Raw genomic sequence first — 21,165 nt, forward strand, 5'->3', positions numbered from 1 at the left:
AGATTGCATGTCCGGTCCAGTGACTCATTCTAAGTAGTGAGCTACTGTGTCGATTGGAACAGAGATATATGGATTGAATGTAGCGACATTGACCCAACACCTAGCAACCTTGTTAAGAGGTTTGGAGCTCTTAGGGTAATAATTAAGGTGTTGGCTTGACAGTCACTGGACCTGGGTTCAAACCCCAGTTGGGGCTACCCCCCTAGTTTGCTAATGTATCATTTAAATTGACACTTTTGAGTATCAACTGTGAACGTACAATGATACCAACTGCCTTGCCTCAAATTCCAAGCTTTTTGGCCAAAAATTGATGATCCGTTATTTTATTGGACTGAGAATGTGCAAATCTTTACAGAACAATTTCAGTATTACGCTTAGTGCGCAATGTAAAAATGTACAGATATGTTTGAGAATCATAATACAGTTTTGAATAGGCTATTCAGAGATGCACACAAGGAGAAAAACACATACTAGATTGTCAGTATTTGAATGATGTATCTATGTTACAGTTTCATAGTGCAGTATGTTTTCAACAGTAGCCTTCAGACAGAGTATAAAAGTCTCACGATGACCCTAAAATCACAGGGAACAAACTGTTCCCTTTCATCCAAGAACAGCATCATGTAACACTTCTTCTAAATGTCATAGAAGCTATTTCAATGAGAGTTCATACTGCCTCTGTCTGAGGCTTTACAATACAAGTGCAAATTAGTGTCCTTCTGTTGAAAGCGAAAGCAAACAGACATCTAGCTCCGTTCTATTGCTATCTCACCTTGTCCCTGGTGGAACGCTTCATCTATCGGAATGAATGGAATCATTACAGTGAATGATGTCACCGAAGCGCACCTGCACGATTAACTCTCATACATATTCATGATGACGGGAGTCGAGTCGATTAAATTATGGCGGATGGTATATCAAAGAGCTGTGTGCACTCTGATATCTACCTTCGGTTAATTTGATCGGCATCCAGCTGAATATCTTCTGAGCGACGTTGTGGTGGACATTGATGTCGGATGCTATTTTGTTTGGGGAGAATGTTAGTGAACCTTTTAGAAGGATGCTGTTTATGTGAGTGAAGCAGCTGAACCATTAGAAAGCAGTTGGCCTTTGGAACTAATGATAGATATTTGCAGAGCCATATTTGTTGATATTTAGATTGAGATACTATGTTTCTGGGTAGTTGCATAGGAACAAAGCTGTTTTTCTACGGAGCAGAGCTATATCAAATCAAATCAAAATGTATTTATATTGCCCTTCGTACATCAGCTGATATCTCAAAGTGCTGTACAGAAACCCAGCCTAAAACCCCAAGCAGCAAGCAATGCAGTATTTCAATATACAGTATTTCTTTGTATGTACTGTATGCAGGCAGTACATAGTGCCATATTCAATAAGAGAATGTATCAAATGTGGTCTTTAAGTTCACTTTGTATCTGAACATAATTGTTTTGTAGCTGTAGCCTGAGTTTTGTCATGTTGTTTTGTAGCTGTAGCCTGAATGTTTTGTCATGTTGTTTTGTAGCTGTAGCCTGAGTGTTTTGTCATGTTGTTTTCCGAGCCTCAGTTCGTCAGGACATGGACTCTACAAGGTGTTGAAAGTGTTCCACAGGGATGCTTGCCCTTGTTGACTCCAATGCTTCCCACAATTGTGTCAAATTGGCTGGATGTCCTTTGGGTGGTGGACCATTCTTGATACACACGGGAAACTGTTAAGCTTGAAAAATCCATCAGTGTTGCAGTTCATGAACACTTGAACCGGAGCACCTACTACCATACAGTACCCCATTCAAAGGCTCTCCTGTCACCTACTACCATACCCCATTCAAAGGCACTCCTGTCACCTACTACCATACAGTACCCTGTTCAAAGGCTCTCCTGACACCTACTACAACCTACATACAGTACCCTGTTCAAAGGCACTCCTGTCACCTACTACCATACAGCTCTCCTGTCACCTACTTACAGCACCCTGCACCTACTACCATACAGTACCCCGTTACACTCCTGTCACCTACTACCATACAGTACCCTGTTCAAAGGCACTCCTGTCACCTACTACCATACAGTACCCTGTTCAAAGACACTCCTGTCACCTACTACCATGTTCAAACAACAGGTTCACTCCTGTCACCTACTACCATACAGTACCCCGTTCAAAGACACTCCTGTCACCTACTACCATACAGTACCCCGTTCAAAGACACTCCTGTCACCTACGACCATAAGTACCCCGTTCACTCCTGTCACCTACTACCAGTACAGTACCCTGTTCAAAGACACTCCTGTCACCTACTACCATACCCCCGTTCAAAGGCACTCCTGTCACTACGACCCTGTTCACTCCTGTCACCTACTACCATACAGTACCCTGTTCAAAGGCACTCCTGTCACCTACATGTCACCTACCCTGTTCAAAGACACTCCTGTCACCTACTACCATACAGTACCCTGTTCAAAGACACTCCTGTCACCTACTACCATACAGTACCCTGTTCAAAGGCACTCCTGTCACCTACTTTGTTCAAAAACACTCCTGCACCATACCCTGTTCAAAGGCACTCCTGTCCTTTGTCTTGCCCATTCACCCTCTGAATGGCACACAGACACAATCCATGTCTCAATTGTCTCAAGGCTTGAAAATCCTTCTTTAACGTGTCTCCTCCCCTTCATCTACACTGACAAGTGACATCAATAAGGGATCATAGCTTTCACCCGTAGAGTCTGCTGAGGGGAGGAAGGCTCATAGTAATGGCTGTAATGGAGTGAATGGAAACCATGTTTGATGTATTTGATACCATTCCACTCCAGCCATTTGCATGAGTCCGTTCTCCCCAATTAAGATGCCACCTACCTCCTGTGCTTTCACCTGGATTATGGCATGGAAAAAGCAGGTGTTCCTAATGTTTTGTACACTCAGTTTATGTCTACACACAGCTAGAAGTTAACAAGTTAGAAGATTGGGAAAAGTGTTCGTCATACTTTAAATGAATGATCAAGTTATTTGTTGACAAATTGAATCAGGTGTGCTAGCTCTGGAATATCTCAAATACATGGAATGTCTGGGATTCTCCGAGGTTTGAGAACCACTGCATTAGAAAGATGATGGAGAGATGTTTGGAAAAGTCACACAGCTTAGATGAATGATCAGTTCCTTTGTAACGATCTTATGTCTCCGCTTATGTCTCACCCACGGTGGTGCTTTGGTAGCCTGGTTACTAGTCTGTTTGTGCCATCATACCACTCCTCGTCATGCCAAACACGTTGACAACCACAAGGAGATGACTGCACTAACAGATCTGGGACCAGGCCGGTGCTTTGGTCACCCAGTGTGGATGGAACCCAGCTCCTGCTTTGGTGAAAATCTCAACTTTTTTCTGATAGTGTGTACATGGTAGCCTTAGTGCCAGTCTGTTTGTTCCACCATGCCAACTCCTTGTCACTCATTGTCATGTCAAACATGTTAGGGTTGACAATAACAGCAATGGAGTTGGCAAGAGCACAAACTGATCTGGGACCAGGCTATGTAAATTGTATTTCTATGTTTAGATAGTGTCTGTGTACTGTGTATGCTGCTGACGAGAAAGCCTCAAATTAAATGTGAAGTTTGAAGAAAAAATAAATGTCTTATGTGATTTTTGTATTTATTCCAAGTCACTGGTATACCATTGGTCTCAGTATGGAAGAGATACATGTTCATCAGAGCAATCAGATATTCTGATCACAGAGGGACAACCCTTCTGTCACTTTCCAACAGTATTGATGAGTGTTAAGGCAACGGTTTGTCGGCTCTTTGAATTAACAGCAGTATTGATTGTGGAGAAGCAATCAGATAATGTATGACGTGTCAAACTTAAGGTCCACGAGACGGATCCGGACAAATTGGGTGAAGACCGAATGCGGCCCGCAGGGAAATGAGTTTGACACCCGAGGCAGTAACGTAGGGAAATAGTCAGGTCTAAAATTATTGGCACCCCTGATCTATGACGAGCCTGAGGCAGTAACGTAGGGAAATAGTCAGGTCTAAAATGATTGAAACCCCTGATCTATGACGAGCCTGAGGCAGTAACGTAGGGAAATAGTCAGGTCTAAAATTATTGAAACCCCTGATCTATGACGAGCCTGAGGCAGTAACGTAGGGAAATAGTCAGGTCTAAAATTATTGAAACCCCTGATCTATGACGAGCCTGAGGCAGTAACGTAGGGAAATAGTCAGGTCTAAAATTATTGAAACCCTGATCTATGACGAGCCTGAGGCAGTAACGTAGGGAAATAGTCAGGTCTAAAATTATTGAAACCCCTGATCTATGACGAGCCTGAGGCAGTAACGTAGGGAATAGTCAGGTCTAAAATTATTGAAACCCCTGATCTATGACGAGCCTGAGGCAGTAACGTAGGGAAATAGTCAGGTCTAAAATTATTGGCACCCTGATAAAAGATGAGCAAAAAAGTCTGTAAAAATTAAATAATTCAAATAGTGAGCTGTATTATATGCTCAGTTATTATATTATTTTATACTAAACGATGAGCAAAAAAGATTTTGAAAGTAATATTTTTCTCACCTCTATCTTTTTGCTAAAATGATTATATTATTTTATACTACCTCACCTTCAGAGGATAAAGTAAGATTTTTCCACCTCTATCTTTTTGCATTAAAATGATTGGGTGTTTTCAACATCTGCTGGATGAGGATAAAATAGAGCTCAGTCCACGCAGCCAGTGGTGTTGACATCTGCTGGATGACATTAAAATAGAGCTCTTTGGTCACACACACCAGTGGTGTTGACATCTGCTGGATGACATTAAAATAGAGCTCTTTGGTCACACACACCAGTGGTGTTGACATCTGCTGGATGACATTAAAATAGAGCTCTTTGGTCACACACACCAGTGGTGTTTACATCTGCTGGAAGACATTAAAATATAGCTCTTTGGTCACGCACACCAGTGGTGTTGACATCTGCTGTATGACATTAAAATAGAGCTCTTTGGTCACACACACAAGTGGTGTTGACATCTGCTGGATGACATTAAAATAGAGCTCTTTGGTCACGCACACCAGTGGTGTTGACATCTGCTGGATGACATTAAAATAGAGCTCTTTGGTCACACACACCAGCTGGTGTTGACATCTGCTGGATGACATTAAAATAGAGCTCTTTGGTCACTCACACCAGTGGTGTTGACATCTGCTGGATGACATTAAAATAGAGCTCTTTGGTCACGCACACCAGTGGTGTTTACATCTGCTGGATGACATTAAAATAGAGCTCTTTGGTCACGCACACCAGTGGTGGGTTTTCAGTTGAAAAAAAGATGTGTAAGCCAAAAATAACCCCATGGGCAGTCCATAAGAGCAGACAAATGATAGAAAGGATCCTTAAAGACTAAGGTGTTCTCCAATCTCGTAAAATATTTTACAAAAAGGCTTTGTGCTGTTATCCTCACAGGGTGTGGGTTTGAAAACAATCATTCTGACCCCCATCTTTATTAGCATAAAATATATGATACAATAACGCTCAGTACTAGTAGTATTTATTTTTTATACACTTTTTTTCTCATCTTTTTCAAGGGTGCCAATCATTTTGGACCTGACTGTAGATAGACACCTTTCACTGCATCCCTCTATTGGTCAAAACCAGGACAACACTGAAACAGTAAAAATAACTTTTAGTCACATTTCTGCAGATTTTATTATTCCAAATACATTCCACCCATCCCTTCCTTCCATCCACCCAGCCTTCCTCTCCCTTCCTCTCCATCCACCCATCCCTTCCTCTCTCCATCCACCCATCCCTTCCTCTCTCCATCCACCCATCCCTTCCTCTCTCCATCCACCCATCCCTTCCTCTCTCATCCACCCATCCATCCACCCATCCCCCTCTCCTCTCCACCCATCCATTCATCTCTCCATCCACCCATCATTCTGGTACAGTGTCACCAAGCCACTTGAGGTAGGGTGGGTTGCCCTGCTCTATGGGTAGGCTGATGACCTCTGCTACTTCATACGGGTGGTTGGACCTGTTAGCAAGCAAACACAGCATGAGTCACACACACCCAGATAGACAAATGCATGAACGCGCGCACACACACACACACACACACACACACACACACAGACAGTACACAGTTACTATGAGTCACTGATAAATGTCAATGGTCATTCTGGGAAAAATATGATTAAACACCCCCACTGCCTGATTTGGTATGAAGACAACATATCATCCCTATAACTGAGGGAAATACAAGAACGCACGCACACACACTGCTTACCTAACATATTCTGCCAGAGATGCAACCTTAGAACTTCTGGTCTTTATCATCTAAAAGCAGGAAGAAACTAGTTAGAACTTTAGCTACACCACACTCAGATAAACCAAGCACATATATACATAGTCTTCATTCAATGTTTACAGACACTGTAGGTCCATGTGGAACCAGGAATAAAAAGGTGTGAATACGCACCAGCAAAACTTCACCATCCTCCTGGATCTTCCCCTGCCACTCATATCTGACAGGAAACAGAGACATGTTGCCAATCCCAATCAGTAACCCTTCCATTCCCTTCATATGTGTGGTGGAGTGCCTGGATACAGCCCTTAGCCGTGGTGCCGTAATTACAGCAGTAAAAATACATGTTGTGTCATACCCATGGTATACGATCTGATATACCACGGCTGTCAGCCAATCAGCATTCAGGACTTAAACCACACAGTTTCTAATCTCTGATCCGTCATGGTCCACACTTACACAGATGTGATTTGGGGGACGATGTTGACACAAGCAGCCAGCTTCTTCTCAACGATTCCCCTGTCAGGTGGGGGGGGAGACAATGACAACAACCAATCAGACTGGATCAATTAACTGCATCCAGCACAATATGGTGAACAAATCCATGATTCAGACTACAGGGCGTCGAACCATACCGGCTCTGATAGTTTCTTTTGACAGGGTCCTTTCCAGCACGGTTCAAGCAGCCCTGGTGGGTGTGTAACCAGCTCAGCCCTGCTCAGTGGGTGTGTAACCAGCTCAGCCCTGGTGGGTGTGTAACCAGCTCAGCCCTGGTGGGTGTGTAACCAGATCAGCCCTGGTGGGTGTGTAACCAGCTCAGCCCTGTAACCAGCTCAGCCCTGCTGGGTGTGTAACCAGCTCAGCCCTGCTGGGTGTGTAACCAGCTCAGCCCTGGTGGGTGTGTAACCAGCTCAGCCCTGGTGGGTGTGTAACCAGCTCAGCCCTGGTGGGTGTGTAACCAGTTCAGCCCTGGTGGGTGTGTAACCAGTTCAGCCCTGGTGGGTGTGTAACCAGTTCAGCCCTGGTGGATGTGTAACCAGTTCAGCCCTGGTGGATGTGTAACCAGTTCAGCTCAACTTGGCTCAGTTTGGCTCTATAGTGTGAATCAACGGCGCATTCGGGAGAGTGCAACTTTCTGAACATTGCCGATAGAAATGTCTTATAGAGGTGACATCTGACTTGATTCCCAATTATACATAGCAGATTAGAATGTTTGTGTATGTCTGTGTCTATCCGTTACCTGGCCAGATCTTTGGCCACCTGTTCGTTGGGGCAGGTGACAAAGGCAGCAGAGTGTGTGCCCGACATGTAGGTCTCGGACGCCATGGAGAACGCTCTCAATCCCACAGTCCTCAGCAGCGTGAGCGTCAACACGCTAAGCAACGCAATCTAGGGGGTCGCCATGTAAACAGAGGTTAGGAGAAGAATTGACAGACAACGTTCTATGGTGGAAATATTTCACTAGAAATACATTAAATCAAACCACCCACTTCACTGTTTCTGCATATTACAATGGCTAGGACGAGGCTACATTTTGCTACACTGTATGTTACATTTGGCAAGACAACAAGCATATACGAACTGGATTGCAGACGGCTAAGCAACTTCTTGAATGTGTCTATTCTACTTGACTACAGCTTGACTACTTGTGGTTTGGGACACATACTCACCACAAAGAATGCCCTCAGAGGTCCACCAGCCTGCAATCCTTCAGTAGCAGGCAGTCCAAAGCGCATTGCCTATTCAGCACTCTGCAGCAGGGGCAAGTGACATACATGCATTAGCAATCAAACATGGCAGCCCGGAAGAGATGACGTTCAATGAGTTCATAGCATGACAAGTTCGACCATAGGCAAACGTCCAAATAGTGAAAAGTACAATTCTGCTTATGGACTAACACTAGATAAAAACAGCATACAATACGAAGCTAGCGGCTAATTTGCTTTACTGTGTGTTTGCTCAACTCGCTGTAACTTGGCACGTACAAATGCAGGACAGGACTTTTGCGGAAATGGTTTGAAACGAAAGAATCCTCCTATACGAAATGCACAATCATGTCATCCAAAGGCTCTTCAATATCGGGAAAGCAAATACATTCATATGCTACAGCAACTCAAACTGCCCAGCTAAAATTACCTTTAGACAGTATGTTAGCAGTTTAGATGCAATGTGTACTGTTGCCACTCCCTAACGTAAAGATTAAGCTCTGCCGTAAAGCAGGATAGGTTGTTTACCAATTGGTCGTAAATGCAAAAGCAGAGCTGGACGCACGAGATTTATGTCGATATGGTAACATTTTCAAACGTATTATGTGGAAAATGTATTATTAGTAGTAATGCTAGTGGTATACAGACAGTGGTAGGGATTTTATTGACGTCGTTTCGCTTATTAATGTAAGCGTATATAAATGCTAAACTGGTTTATGGCTTAAATGTAAAATGTAAATGTTAGCTTTGGCCAGCAGATGGCAACCTTAAACCATAAAATATATAACACCACCACGACAAGCAAGACCAGAAATGAATTCACTGTAAAGTTTGTCAGTGTTGTATTTTCTTTTCTTTTAATTGTTTAAAAAGCATCACATCAAGAACAAAAAAAATGTAACACAATATTTTTGTTTTGTTGCAGTTTATTGTAACACCGAGAAAGTTCACACATTCCTAGCTACATCACTTCCGGCCGTGATTGGGAGTCCATAGGGCGGCGCACAATTGGCCCAGCGTCGTCCAGGTATGGCCAGTGTAGGCGGTCATTGTAAATAAGAATTTGTTTTTAACGGACTTGCCTAATTAAATAAAGGTTACATTAAAACAAACGTTTTTTCCCCATAGTTTGGTAAATAACCAAATTTGAGTATTTAAACTGAAATTATTTTTATTCCAAAATAAAAACGAATTCTCTCGACCCTGAAAGGAAATAGGTCAAGGGAGAGATAAAACTAGTTCCGCTCCTTGTATCTGAGCACAATAACACAGCATACTGACTGAGTAGCCCAAGTTAAACTTTTTACAGAAAGCACATAGTAATGTCCTTAAATATAGTCATGTTATTTTTGAACACCCCAATATCTGTAGATTAAATTACAGATTCGGTCGGTCGATAGGCTACGTCAAACTACAGTCAGAGATTAGTTTCAATATACAGTATACTTAGAGGCATGTTTTGTCCAATGATACATGAAAAACATGATCTATTAAGCATACTTATGTACATTGAAACTTGGGATTTGTAATTTTCTAACTATAAAAAATATATATGTGATGAAGAGATCTGTTTTGGTAGTAGCTGTGATGAACTATCTACACCACAATAGCTTTGCCTTCTCGCTACAGCCTAAGAACTATGCTTTGGTCCAACTAATGAATGTAAGTCTGTTATAAGTCAGTTATATGACTGAATGTCCCCCCCGGCCACCCCGCCCCCACACACACTTATCCTGACTCCTCCCCCTCCACTTCTCCATCCATCCCTCCAACCACTCCCCCCTCCTCCTGTCCTTCCTCCATCCCTCTGGTCCTCCCCCTCCACGCCTCCTTCATTTTTCACTCCGTCCCGTTCCCTACCCTTCAACCCTCCAATGCCCCACCCCCCTCTACTCCCCCATCCTCCTTTCATCCCCACTTTCCTCCCTCAGTACTCCTGGTACCCCCCACCCCTATCGCCGTTTATCCCCTGATAGGAGGACCCCCCCACAGGGGCTCCTTGTCTATGTAGTCCTGGGAGAAGAGAGCAGAGTCTGCCCCCAGCTGGTACCTCTGATAGCTGAAGAAGGACTGGGCCCCGGGGAGGGAGGATCCAGGCTGGGGTAGGGCTATGGGGTGGTCCTGGGATGAAGAGAGGGAAGGAGGTGGGGCCCCCAGGGGGTAGGTTGGGGGTGAGATGAAGTGAAGAGGGAAGGACTGGGGAGGTAGAGGGGGAGGGGGGGTGGGATGAAGTGAAGAGGGAAGGAGGTGGGGAGGTAGTTGGGGTGTAGGTTGGGGGTGAGATGAAGTGAAGAGGGAAGGAGGTGGGGAGGTAGAGGGGTGTAGGTTGGGGGTGAGATGAAGGGAAGAGGGATGGAGGTGGGGAGGTAGAGGGGTGAAGGGGACGGAGGTTGGGGGTGAGATGAAGGGAAGAGGGACGGAGGTGGGGAGGTAGAGGGGTGTAGGTTGGGGGTGAGATGAAGGGAAGAGGGACGGAGGTGGGGAGGTAGAGGGGTGTAGGTTGGGGGTGAGATGAAGGGAAGAGGGACGGAGGTGGGGAGGTAGAGGGGTGTAGGTTGGGGGTGAGATGAAGGGAAGAGGGACGGAGATGGGGTGAAGAAGGTGCGGTGGGAGGGTTGAGGAGGTTAGGGTGGGGATGGGGTAGGTGGAGAGAGATAGAGGTGTGTAGATTGGGTGGTGAGGTGGAGGTAAATAGAAGGGAGGAGGGTGAAGAAGGTGGAAGAGGCTAAGGGGTAAGGTAGAGAGGAGTGGGTAGGTTGGGAAGGGATGTTTTGAGGGGGTAGTTGAACGGTGGATGGGTCTCGTAGAGGGTGGAGGTTTGGGGTGGATGGGGTGTGGTTAGGTAGAGGTGTAAGAGATGATAAACAAAAGCAGCATTTGTGGATTAGGTTTGAAAGAAAGAAAGAAGGAAAGAAGGAAAGAAGGAAGGAAAGAAGGAAGGAAGGAAAGAAGGAAGGGAAGGAAGGAAGGAAGGAAAGAAGGAAGGAAGAAGGAAAGAAGGAAGGAAAGAAAGAAGGAAGGAAAGAAGGAAAGAAGGAAGGAAAGAAGGAAGGAAAGAAAGAAGGAAAGAAAGGGGAGTGAATTGAATTAGTTGTCTGGAAAGCCAGGTTAAATCTTTATTAGATTGCTTGATTGTGTCCCAAATTGCACCCTTTTCCCTTTATAGCTCTGATCTAAAGTAGTGCACTACATAGGGAATAGGGCTCTGGTCTAAAGTAGTGCACTACATAGGGAATAGGGCTCTGGTCTAAAGTAGTGCACTACATAGGGAATAGGGTGCCCTTTGAGACGTGAGCCTTGAGTCACTCAGGTTAGTTAGTTATCAAAGCAGTCGTTTAGCCATTCACATCTCACTCTTTGGTTTGGTAAAAACAAACAATCATTCACACTCGTCAGATAAAAAAGACAAGAGCACAAGAAGATATGCAGTAACTATGATAAAAATGTATTTTCACTAAATGTGCATATTTATTGAATAGCTAAAACATTTTAAAGACTTTTGAGTTATAAAGACACCAAACTAATTTGCCAGCCTTTCACAAAATGGTGGAGGTAGCCTACCGTAGATGCATGCCGACGCTGTATGTGTGTGTGTCTGCGTGTGTGTGTGTGTGTGTGTGTCTGCGTGTGTGTGTGTCTGTGTGTCTGCGTGTGTGCGTGTGTATCTGTGTGTGTGTGTATCTGTGTGTATCTGCGTGTGTGTGTATATCTGCGTGTGTGTGTGTATCTGCGTGTGTGTGTGTGATACAGAGATATCACAGTCACTGCAGCGTCTGACTAGAAGCAATAAGAGGTTAGCTGAAGAGGGATTGGAGATCTAGGTTTCCTACTAGAACAACACATTATATTAGTGGAATGGGGGGCTGGGGGTGAAAAGCTATAATTGCAGACTGCAGTTTTAAAAGCAAAGGGAGCTGGAAGGTTATTAGAAGAACACAGATTATATTAGTGGGATGGGGGGCTGAGGGGTGAACAGCTTCTGGTATTCCTCTTGGAAGGACACACTCTTTAGCCTCTCCATAGAGAAGAGAGTCAGCCCACCCTAGAGGAGAGAGAGAGCAGGTAGGACTTAGGGATCAAAGGTCATGGCAGAGGTGCTGGTTGGTCCCCATGGCTCAGTGGCTTGAGCATGGTGCTGGCAACAGTTTTGTGGAGTCACTTCCCACATGGATCATGTACTAATAATATGTTGCAGTGTTGACAGTTTAATAAGTTGCTCTGGATAGAAGTGCCTGTTAAACGACGAGGGTCCTATACTTAGATGTCTAGGCCCATTGGTGGCTGTTCTTCTGAACATTTTCACTGAAGATACTGTAAAATGAAGATACCGTAAAATGAAGATACCGTAAAATGAAGATACTGTAAAATGAAGACAGGGATGAAGTGATAGTGTTATAAAGGAGTAGTGTACCGTACCCAGGTGAATATGGAGAAGAAGGTGATAGTGTTATAAAGGAGTAAAGTGTACCGTACCCAGGTGAATATGGAGAAGAAGGTGATAGTGTTATAAAGGAGTAAAGTGTACCGTACCCAGGTGAATATGGAGAAGAAGGTGACAGTGTTATAAAGGAGTAAAGTGTACCGTACCCAGGTGAATATGGAGAAGAAGGTGATAGTGTTATAAAGGAGTAAAGTGTACCGTACCCAGGTGAATATGGAGAAGGTGATAGTGTTATAAAGGAGTAAAGTGTACCGTACCCAGGTGAATATGGAGAAGAAGGTGATAGTGTTATAAAGGAGTAAAGTGTACCGTACCCAGGTGAATATGGAGAAGAAGGTGATAGTGTTATAAAGGAGTAAAGTGTACCGTACCCAGGTGAATATGGAGAAGAAGGTGATAAAGGAGTAAAGTGTTATAAAGGAGTAAAGTGTAGTGTACCGTACCCAGGTGAATATGGGAGAAGGTGATAGTGTTATAAAGGAGTAAAGTGTACCGTACCCAGGTGAATATGGAGAAGAAGGTGATAGTGTTATAAAGGAGTAAAGTGTACCGTACCCAGGTGAATATGGAGAAGAAGGTGATAGTGTTATAAAGGAGTAAAGTGTACCGTACCCAGGTGAATATGGAGAAGAAGGTGATAGTGTTATAAAGGAGTAAAGTGTACCGTACCCAGGTGAATATGGAGAAGAAGGTGATAGTGTTATAAAGGAGTAAAGTGTACCGTACCCAGGTGAATATGGAGAAGAAGGTGATAGTGTTATAAAGGAGTAAAGTCTACCGTACCCAGGTGAATATGGAGAAGAAGGTGATAGTGTTATAAAGGAGTAAAGTGTACCGTACCCAGGTGAATATGGAGAAGAAGGTGATAGTGTTATAAAGGAGTAAAGTCTACCGTACCCAGGTGAATATGGAGAAGAAGGTGATAGTGTTATAAAGGAGTAAAGTGTACCGTACCCAGGTGAATATGGAGAAGAAGGTGATAGTGTTATAAAGGAGTAAAGTGTACCGTACCCAGGTGAATATGGAGAAGAAGGTGATAGTGTTATAAAGGAGTAAAGTCTACCGTACCCAGGTGAATATGGAGAAGAAGGTGATAGTGTTATAAAGGAGTAAAGTGTACCGTACCCAGGTGAATATGGAGAAGAAGGTGATAGTGTTATAAAGGAGTAAAGTGTACCGTACCCAGGTGAATATGGAGAAGAAGGTGATAGTGTTATAAAGGAGTAAAGTGTACCGTACCCAGGTGAATATGGAGAAGAAGGTGATAGTGTTATAAAGGAGTAAAGTGTACCGTACCCAGGTGAATATGGAGAAGGTGATAGTGTTATAAAGGAGTAAAGTCTACCGTACCCAGGTGAATATGGAGAAGAAGGTGATAGTGTTATAAAGGAGTAAAGTGTACCGTACCCAGGTGAATATGGAGAAGAAGGTGATAGTGTTATAAAGGAGTAAAGTCTACCAGGTGAATATGGAGAAGAAGGTGATAGTGTTATAAAGGACAAAGTCCAGGTGAATATGGAGAAGAAGGTGATAGTGTTATAAAGGAGTAAAGTGTACCGTACCCAGGTGAATATGGAGAAGAAGGTGATAGTGTTATAAAGGAGTAAAGTGTACCGTACCCAGGTGAATATGGAGAAGAAGGTGATAGTGTTATAAAGGAGTAAAGTGTACCGTACCCACCCAGGTGAATATGGAGAAGAAGGTGATAGTGTTATAAAGGGAGTAAAGTAAAGTCTACCGTACCCAGGTGAATATGGAGAAGAAGGTGATAGTGTTATAAAGGAGTAAAGTGTACCGTACCCAGGTGAATATGGAGAAGAAGGTGATAGTGTTATAAAGGAGTAAAGTGTACCGCACCCAGGTGAATATGGAGAAGGTGATAGTGTTATAAAGGAGTAAAGTCTACCGTACCCAGGTGAATATGGAGAAGAAGGTGATAGTGTTATAAAGGAGTAAAGTGTACCGTACCCAGGTGAATATGGAGAAGAAGGTGATAGTGTTATAAAGGAGTAAAGTCTACCGTACCCAGGAGAATATGGAGAAGAAGGTGATAGTGTTATAAAGGAGTAAAGTGTACCGTACCCAGGAGAATATGGAGAAGAAGGTGATAGTGTTATAAAGGAGTAAAGTGTACCGTACCCAGGTGAATATGGAGAAGAAGGTGATAGTGTTATAAAGGAGTAAAGTGTACCGCACCTGTTGCATCTGACCCGTTGCATCTGACCCGTTGCATCTGACCCGTTGCATCTGACCCGTTATATCTGACCCGTTATATCTGACCCGTTATATCTGACCCGTTGCATCTGACCCGTTGCATCTGACCCGTTGCATCTGACCCGTTGCATCTGACCCGTTGCATCTGACCCGTTGCATCTGACCCGCTACATCTGACCCGTTGCATCTGACCCGTTGCATCTGACCCGTTACATCTGACCCGTTACATCTGACCCGTTACATCTGACCCGTTACATCTGAGCGTCCTACCCTACAGTGGCCTACCCTATAGTGGCCTACCCTACAGTTGCCTACCCTAAAGTGGCCTACCCTTCATTGGCCTACCCTAAAGTGGCCTACCCTAAAGTGGCCTACCCTACAGTGGCCTACCCTACAGTTGCCTACCCTAAAGTGGCCTACCCTTCATTGGCCTACCCTAAAGTGGCCTACCCTAAAGTGGCCTACCCTACATTGGCCTACCCTAAAGTGGCCTACCCTACAGGGGCCTACTCTACAGTGGTCTACCCTACAGGGGCCTACCCTACATGTGTTATATTGCTGACTTAACTTTTATATTATATTTTATTGTAAAGTGTGCTGAGATGTTTTAACTGCCAATAAAGTTGAATTGTTTTGTTTTGATTCAAAGGTGCGCAACGCGGGGAAACGGGCCCGGTCCACCTCCTCCCGACGCAGGAAGTCCGAACGCAAGATCACCCGCATGGTGGTTGTCGTGGTAGCAGTGTTCGTGTTGTGCTGGCTCCCATTCTACATCCTCAACATCGTTAACCTGCTAATCCTGTTACCGGGCGAATTCCGGGGGCTCTACTACTTTGTGGTGGTCCTATCGTACGCTAATAGCTGCGCTAACCCAATAATTTACGGATTCCTGTCCGATAATTTTAAGAGAGGGTTCCGGAAGGCTCTTTGTCGTTCTTCGAGGAAGGTGGAGAACCACGAGAGGGCGGCAGCCACCGAGCTGCAGCGCCCTGCAGAGCTCTGGAGGGAAATTGTGCCCGAGCCGCGAGATGGCCTGGGGGTCACCAAGTCTCATGAAGGAGGGGAGGAAGAAGTGGAGGAGGAAGAAGAGAATGGGATAGAGATGGAGAGAAGAGAAGACGCCACTCAGATTAGAGAGAACTACAGGATTGCACAGAACGGGAACGGAGGAGGACAAGTTGAGAGCTCCAGGATCTTGTTCACTCCAGGGAGAAAGGTGGAGACGGTACCCCTGGGGCAGAGGGCTAAAGCTGGGGAGGAGGCTGAGAATGGCCCAGGCTTAGAATTGGGGCCTACTGTCGCTGTCTCCACTCTTGCCAATGGATCAAAGAGTGAAAGTAACAGGTCACGTACAGAGACAGTGGAGAAGAGCACCAAGCTAGAGATCAGCCACCTGTAACTCATAAATCATCTTTTTCCCAATGTCCATACTAGTATACCACTGATACGGACACGTCTTGCTGAGACTGAGGCTGTCCTAATATGGACACTGTACAGTGTATAGAATGAGGGTGAAGCTGCCCCTAGAGACGCTGATCTTGGGTCAGTTTTGCATTTTCCCCACTCATGGTTAAGGGGGGGAGGGGAAGCTGATCCTAGATCTGTACCGAGGGGAAACGTTACCCAGGAGCTAGATTGCATGTCCGGTCCAGTGACTCATTCTAAGTAGTGAGCTACTGTGTCGATTGGAACAGAGATATATGGATTGAATGTAGCGACATTGACCCAACACCTAGCAACCTTGTTAAGAGGTTTGGAGCTCTTAGGGTAACAATTAAGGTGTTGGCTTGACAGTCACTGGACCTGGGTTCAGACCCCAGTTGGGGCTACCCCCCTAGTTTGTTATTGTATCATTTAAATTGACACTTTTGAGTATCAACTGTGAACGTACAATGATACCAACTGCCTTGCCTCAAATTCCAAGCTTTTTGGCCAAAAATTGATGATCAGTTATTTTATTGGACTGAGAATGTGCAAATCTTTACAGAACAATTTCAGTATTACGCTTAGTGCGCAATGTAAAAATGTACAGATATGTTTGAGAATCATAATACAGTTTTGAATAGGCTATTCAGAGATGCACACAAGGAGAAAAACACATACTAGATTGTCAGTATTTGAATGATGTATCTATGTTACAGTTTCATAGTGCAGTATGTTTTCAACAGTAGCCTTCAGACAGAGTATAAAAGTCTCATGATGACCCTAAAATCACAGGGAACAAACTGTTCCCTTTCATCCAAGAACAGCATCATGTAACACTTCTTCTAAATGTCATAGAAGCTATTTCAATGAGAGTTCATACTGCCTCTGTCTGAGGCTTTACAATACAAGTGCAAATTAGTGTCCTTCTGTTGAAAGCGAAAGCAAACAGACATCTAGTTCCGTTCTATTGCTATCTCACCTTGTCCCTGGTGGAACGCTTCATCTATCAGAATGAATGGAATCATTAAAGTGAATGATGTCACCGAAGCGCACCTGCACGATTAACTCTCATACATATTCATGATGACGGGAGTCGAGTCGATTAAATTATGGCGGATGGTATATCAAAGAGCTGTGTGCACTCTGATATCTACCTTCGGTTAATTTGATCGGCATCCAGCTGAATATCTTCTGAGCGACGTTGTGGTGGACATTGATGTCGGATGCTATTTTGTTTGGGGAGAATGTTAGTGAACCTTTTAGAAGGATGCTGTTTATGTGAGTGAAGCAGCTGAACCATTAGAAAGCAGTTGGCCTTTGGAACTAATGATAGATATTTGCAGAGCCATATTTGTTGATATTTAGATTGAGATACTATGTTTCTGGGTAGTTGCATAGGAACAAAGCTGTTTTTCTACGGAGCAGAGCTATATCAAATCAAATCAAAATGTATTTATATTGCCCTTCGTACATCAGCTGATATCTCAAAGTGCTGTACAGAAACCCAGCCTAAAACCCCAAGCAGCAAGCAATGCAGTATTTCAATATACAGTATTTCTTTGTATGTACTGTATGCAGGCAGTACATAGTGCCATATTCAATAAGAGAATGTATCAAATGTGGTCTTTAAGTTCACTTTGTATCTGAACATAATTGTTTTGTAGCTGTAGCCTGAGTTTTGTCATGTTGTTTTGTAGCTGTAGCCTGAATGTTTTGTCATGTTGTTTTGTAGCTGTAGCCTGAGTGTTTTGTCATGTTGTTTTCCGAGCCTCAGTTAGCCAGGACATGGACTCTACAAGGTGTTGAAAGTGTTCCACAGGGATGCTTGCCCTTGTTGACTCCAATGCTTCCCACAATTGTGTCAAATTGGCTGGATGTCCTTTGGGTGGTGGACCATTCTTGATACACACGGGAAACTGTTAAGCTTGAAAAATCCATCAGTGTTGCAGTTCATGAACACTTGAACCGGAGCACCTACTACCATACAGTACCCCATTCAAAGGCTCTCCTGTCACCTACTACCATACCCCATTCAAAGGCACTCCTGTCACCTACTACCATACAGTACCCTGTTCAAAGGCTCTCCTGACAACCTACTACCATACAGTACCCTGTTCAAAGGCTCTCCTGACAACCTACTACCATACAGTACCCCGTTCAAAGACACTCCTGTCACCTACTACCATACAGTACCCTGTTCAAAGGCACTCCTGTCACCTACTACCATACAGTACCCCGTTCAAAGGCTCTCCTGTCACCTACTACCACACAGTACCCTGTTCAAAGGCACTCCTGTCACCTACTACCATACAGTACCCCGTTCAAAGGCTCTCCTGTCACCTACTACCACACAGTACCCTGTTCAAAGGCTCTCCTGACACCTACTACCATACAGTACCTCGTTCAAAGACACTCCTGTCACCTACTACCATACAGTACCCCGTTCAAAGACACTCCTGTCACCTACGACCATACAGTACCCCGTTCAAAGGCTCTCCTGTCACCTACTACCACACAGTACCCTGTTCAAAGGCTCTCCTGTCACCTACTACCATACAGTACCTCGTTCAAAGACACTCCTGTCACCTACTACCATACAGTACCCCGTTCAAAGACACTCCTGTCACCTACTACCATACAGTACCCCGTTCAAAGGCACTCCTGTCACCTACTACCATACCCTGTTCAAAGGCACTCCTGTCACCTACTACCATACAGTACCCTGTTCAAAGGCTCTCCTGTCACCTACTACCATACCCTGTTCAAAGGCTCTCCTGTCACCTACTACCATACCCTGTTCAAAGGCACTCCTGTCACCTACTACCATACCCTGTTCAAAGGCACTCCTGTCACCTACTACCATACCCTGTTCAAAGGCACTCCTGTCACCTACTACCATACCCTGTTCAAAGACACTCCTGTCACCTACTACCATACAGTACCCTGTTCAAAGACACTCCTGTCACCTACTACCATACAGTACCCTGTTCAAAGACACTCCTGTCACCTACTACCATACAGTACCCTGTTCAAAAACACTCCTGTCACCTACTACCATACCCTGTTCAAAGGCACTCCTGTCTTTTGTCTTGCCCATTCACCCTCTGAATGGCACACAGACACAATCCATGTCTCAATTGTCTCAAGGCTTGAAAATCCTTCTTTAACGTGTCTCCTCCCCTTCATCTACACTGACAAGTGACATCAATAAGGGATCATAGCTTTCACCCCGTAGAGTCTGCTGAGGGGAGGAAGGCTCATAGTAATGGCTGTAATGGAGTGAATGGAAACCATGTTTGATGTATTTGATACCATTCCACTCCAGCCATTTGCATGAGTCCGTTCTCCCCAATTAAGATGCCACCTACCTCCTGTGCTTTCACCTGGATTATGGCATGGAAAAAGCAGGTGTTCCTAATGTTTTGTACACTCAGTTTATGTCTACACACAGCTAGAAGTTAACAAGTTAGAAGATTGGGAAAAGTGTTCGTCATACTTTAAATGAATGATCAAGTTATTTGTTGACAAATTGAATCAGGTGTGCTAGCTCTGGAATATCTCAAATACATGGAATGTCTGGGATTCTCCGAGGTTTGAGAACCACTGCATTAGAAGAGATGTATGGAGAGATGTTTGGAAAAGTCACACAGCTTAGATGAATGATCAGTTCCTTTGTAACGATCTTATGTCTCCGCTTATGTCTCACCCACGGTGGTGCTTTGGTAGCCTGGTTACTAGTCTGTTTGTGCCATCATACCACTCCTCGTCATGCCAAACACGTTGACAACCACAAGGAGATGACTGCACTAACAGATCTGGGACCAGGCCGGTGCTTTGGTCACCCAGTGTGGATGGAACCCAGCTCCTGCTTTGGTGAAAATCTCAACTTTTTTCTGATAGTGTGTACATGGTAGCCTTAGTGCCAGTCTGTTTGTTCCACCATGCCAACTCCTTGTCACTCATTGTGATGTCAAACATGTTAGGGTTGACAATAACAGCAATGGAGTTGGCAAGAGCACAAACTGATCTGGGACCAGGCTATGTAAATTGTATTTCTATGTTTAGATAGTGTCTGTGTACTGTGTATGCTGCTGACGAGAAAGCCTCAAATTAAATGTGAAGTTTGAAGAAAAAAATAAATGTCTTATGTGATTTTTGTATTTATTCCAAGTCACTGGTATACCATTGGTCTCAGTATGGAAGAGATACATGTTCATCAGAGCAATCAGATATTCTGATCACAGAGGGACAACCCTTCTGTCACTTTCCAACAGTATTGATGAGTGTTAAGGCAACGGTTTGTCGGCTCTTTGAATTAACAGCAGTATTGATTGTGGAGAAGCAATCAGATAATGTATGACGTGTCAAACTTAAGGTCCACGAGACGGATCCGGACAAATTGGGTGAAGACCGAATGCGGCCCGCAGGGGAAATGAGTTTGACACCCGAGGCAGTAACGTAGGGAAATAGTCAGGTCTAAAATTATTGGCACCCCTGATCTATGACGAGCCTGAGGCAGTAACGTAGGGAAATAGTCAGGTCTAAAATTATTGAAACCCCTGATCTATGACGAGCCTGAGGCAGTAACGTAGGGAAATAGTCAGGTCTAAAATGATTGAAACCCCTGATCTATGACGAGCCTGAGGCAGTAACGTAGGGAAATAGTCAGGTCTAAAATTATTGAAACCCCTGATCTATGACGAGCCTGAGGCAGTAACGTAGGGAAATAGTCAGGTCTAAAATTATTGAAACCCCTGATCTATGACGAGCCTGAGGCAGTAACGTAGGGAAATAGTCAGGTCTAAAATTATTGAAACCCCTGATCTATGACGAGCCTGAGGCAGTAACGTAGGGAAAGTCAGGTCTAAAATTATTGAAACCCCTGATCTATGACGAGCCTGAGGCAGTAACGTAGGGAAATAGTCAGGTCTAAAATTATTGAAACCCCTGATCTATGACGAGCCTGAGGCAGTAACGTAGGGAAATAGTCAGGTCTAAAATTATTGAAACCCCTGATCTATGACGAGCCTGAGGCAGTAACGTAGGGAAATAGTCAGGTGTAAAATTATTGGCACCCTTGATAAAAGA

At 44.2% G+C, this 21,165-nt stretch overlaps 1 protein-coding gene and 1 long non-coding RNA gene across 4 annotated transcripts; both read right to left on the reverse strand.

Moving 5' to 3' along the window:
• Positions 1–2,048: 2,048 nt before the first annotated feature.
• On the reverse strand, positions 2,049–2,481 carry LOC135531297 (uncharacterized). The gene is made up of 3 exons (XR_010453993.1): positions 2,434–2,481; positions 2,135–2,216; positions 2,049–2,096 (listed from the first exon to the last, which is right to left on the reverse strand). It is a non-coding gene; the product is annotated as an uncharacterized LOC135531297 (long non-coding RNA).
• Positions 2,482–5,895: 3,414 nt separating this feature from the next.
• Positions 5,896–8,516, reverse strand: LOC135531296 (protein CutA homolog). 3 transcript variants are annotated; one of them, XM_064959415.1, is made up of 7 exons: positions 8,428–8,516; positions 7,962–8,042; positions 7,532–7,680; positions 6,751–6,810; positions 6,466–6,511; positions 6,274–6,323; positions 5,896–6,021 (listed from the first exon to the last, which is right to left on the reverse strand). In XM_064959415.1, the coding sequence occupies exons 2-7, from the start codon at positions 8,025–8,027 to the stop codon at positions 5,922–5,924; spliced, it is 471 nt and encodes a 156-aa protein (XP_064815487.1). In that variant the 5' UTR covers positions 8,028–8,042; positions 8,428–8,516; the 3' UTR covers positions 5,896–5,921. The 3 variants fall into 3 exon arrangements, with proteins under 3 accessions (XP_064815487.1, XP_064815489.1, XP_064815490.1); XM_064959417.1 differs by lacking the exon at positions 8,428–8,516 and adding an exon at positions 8,277–8,421; XM_064959418.1 differs by lacking the exon at positions 6,751–6,810.
• Between the last annotated feature and the right edge of the window lie 12,649 nt (positions 8,517–21,165).

The sequence above is a fragment of the Oncorhynchus masou genome, unplaced genomic scaffold (assembly GCF_036934945.1).
Source record: "Oncorhynchus masou masou isolate Uvic2021 unplaced genomic scaffold, UVic_Omas_1.1 unplaced_scaffold_1576, whole genome shotgun sequence".
NCBI lineage: Eukaryota > Metazoa > Chordata > Actinopteri > Salmoniformes > Salmonidae > Oncorhynchus > Oncorhynchus masou.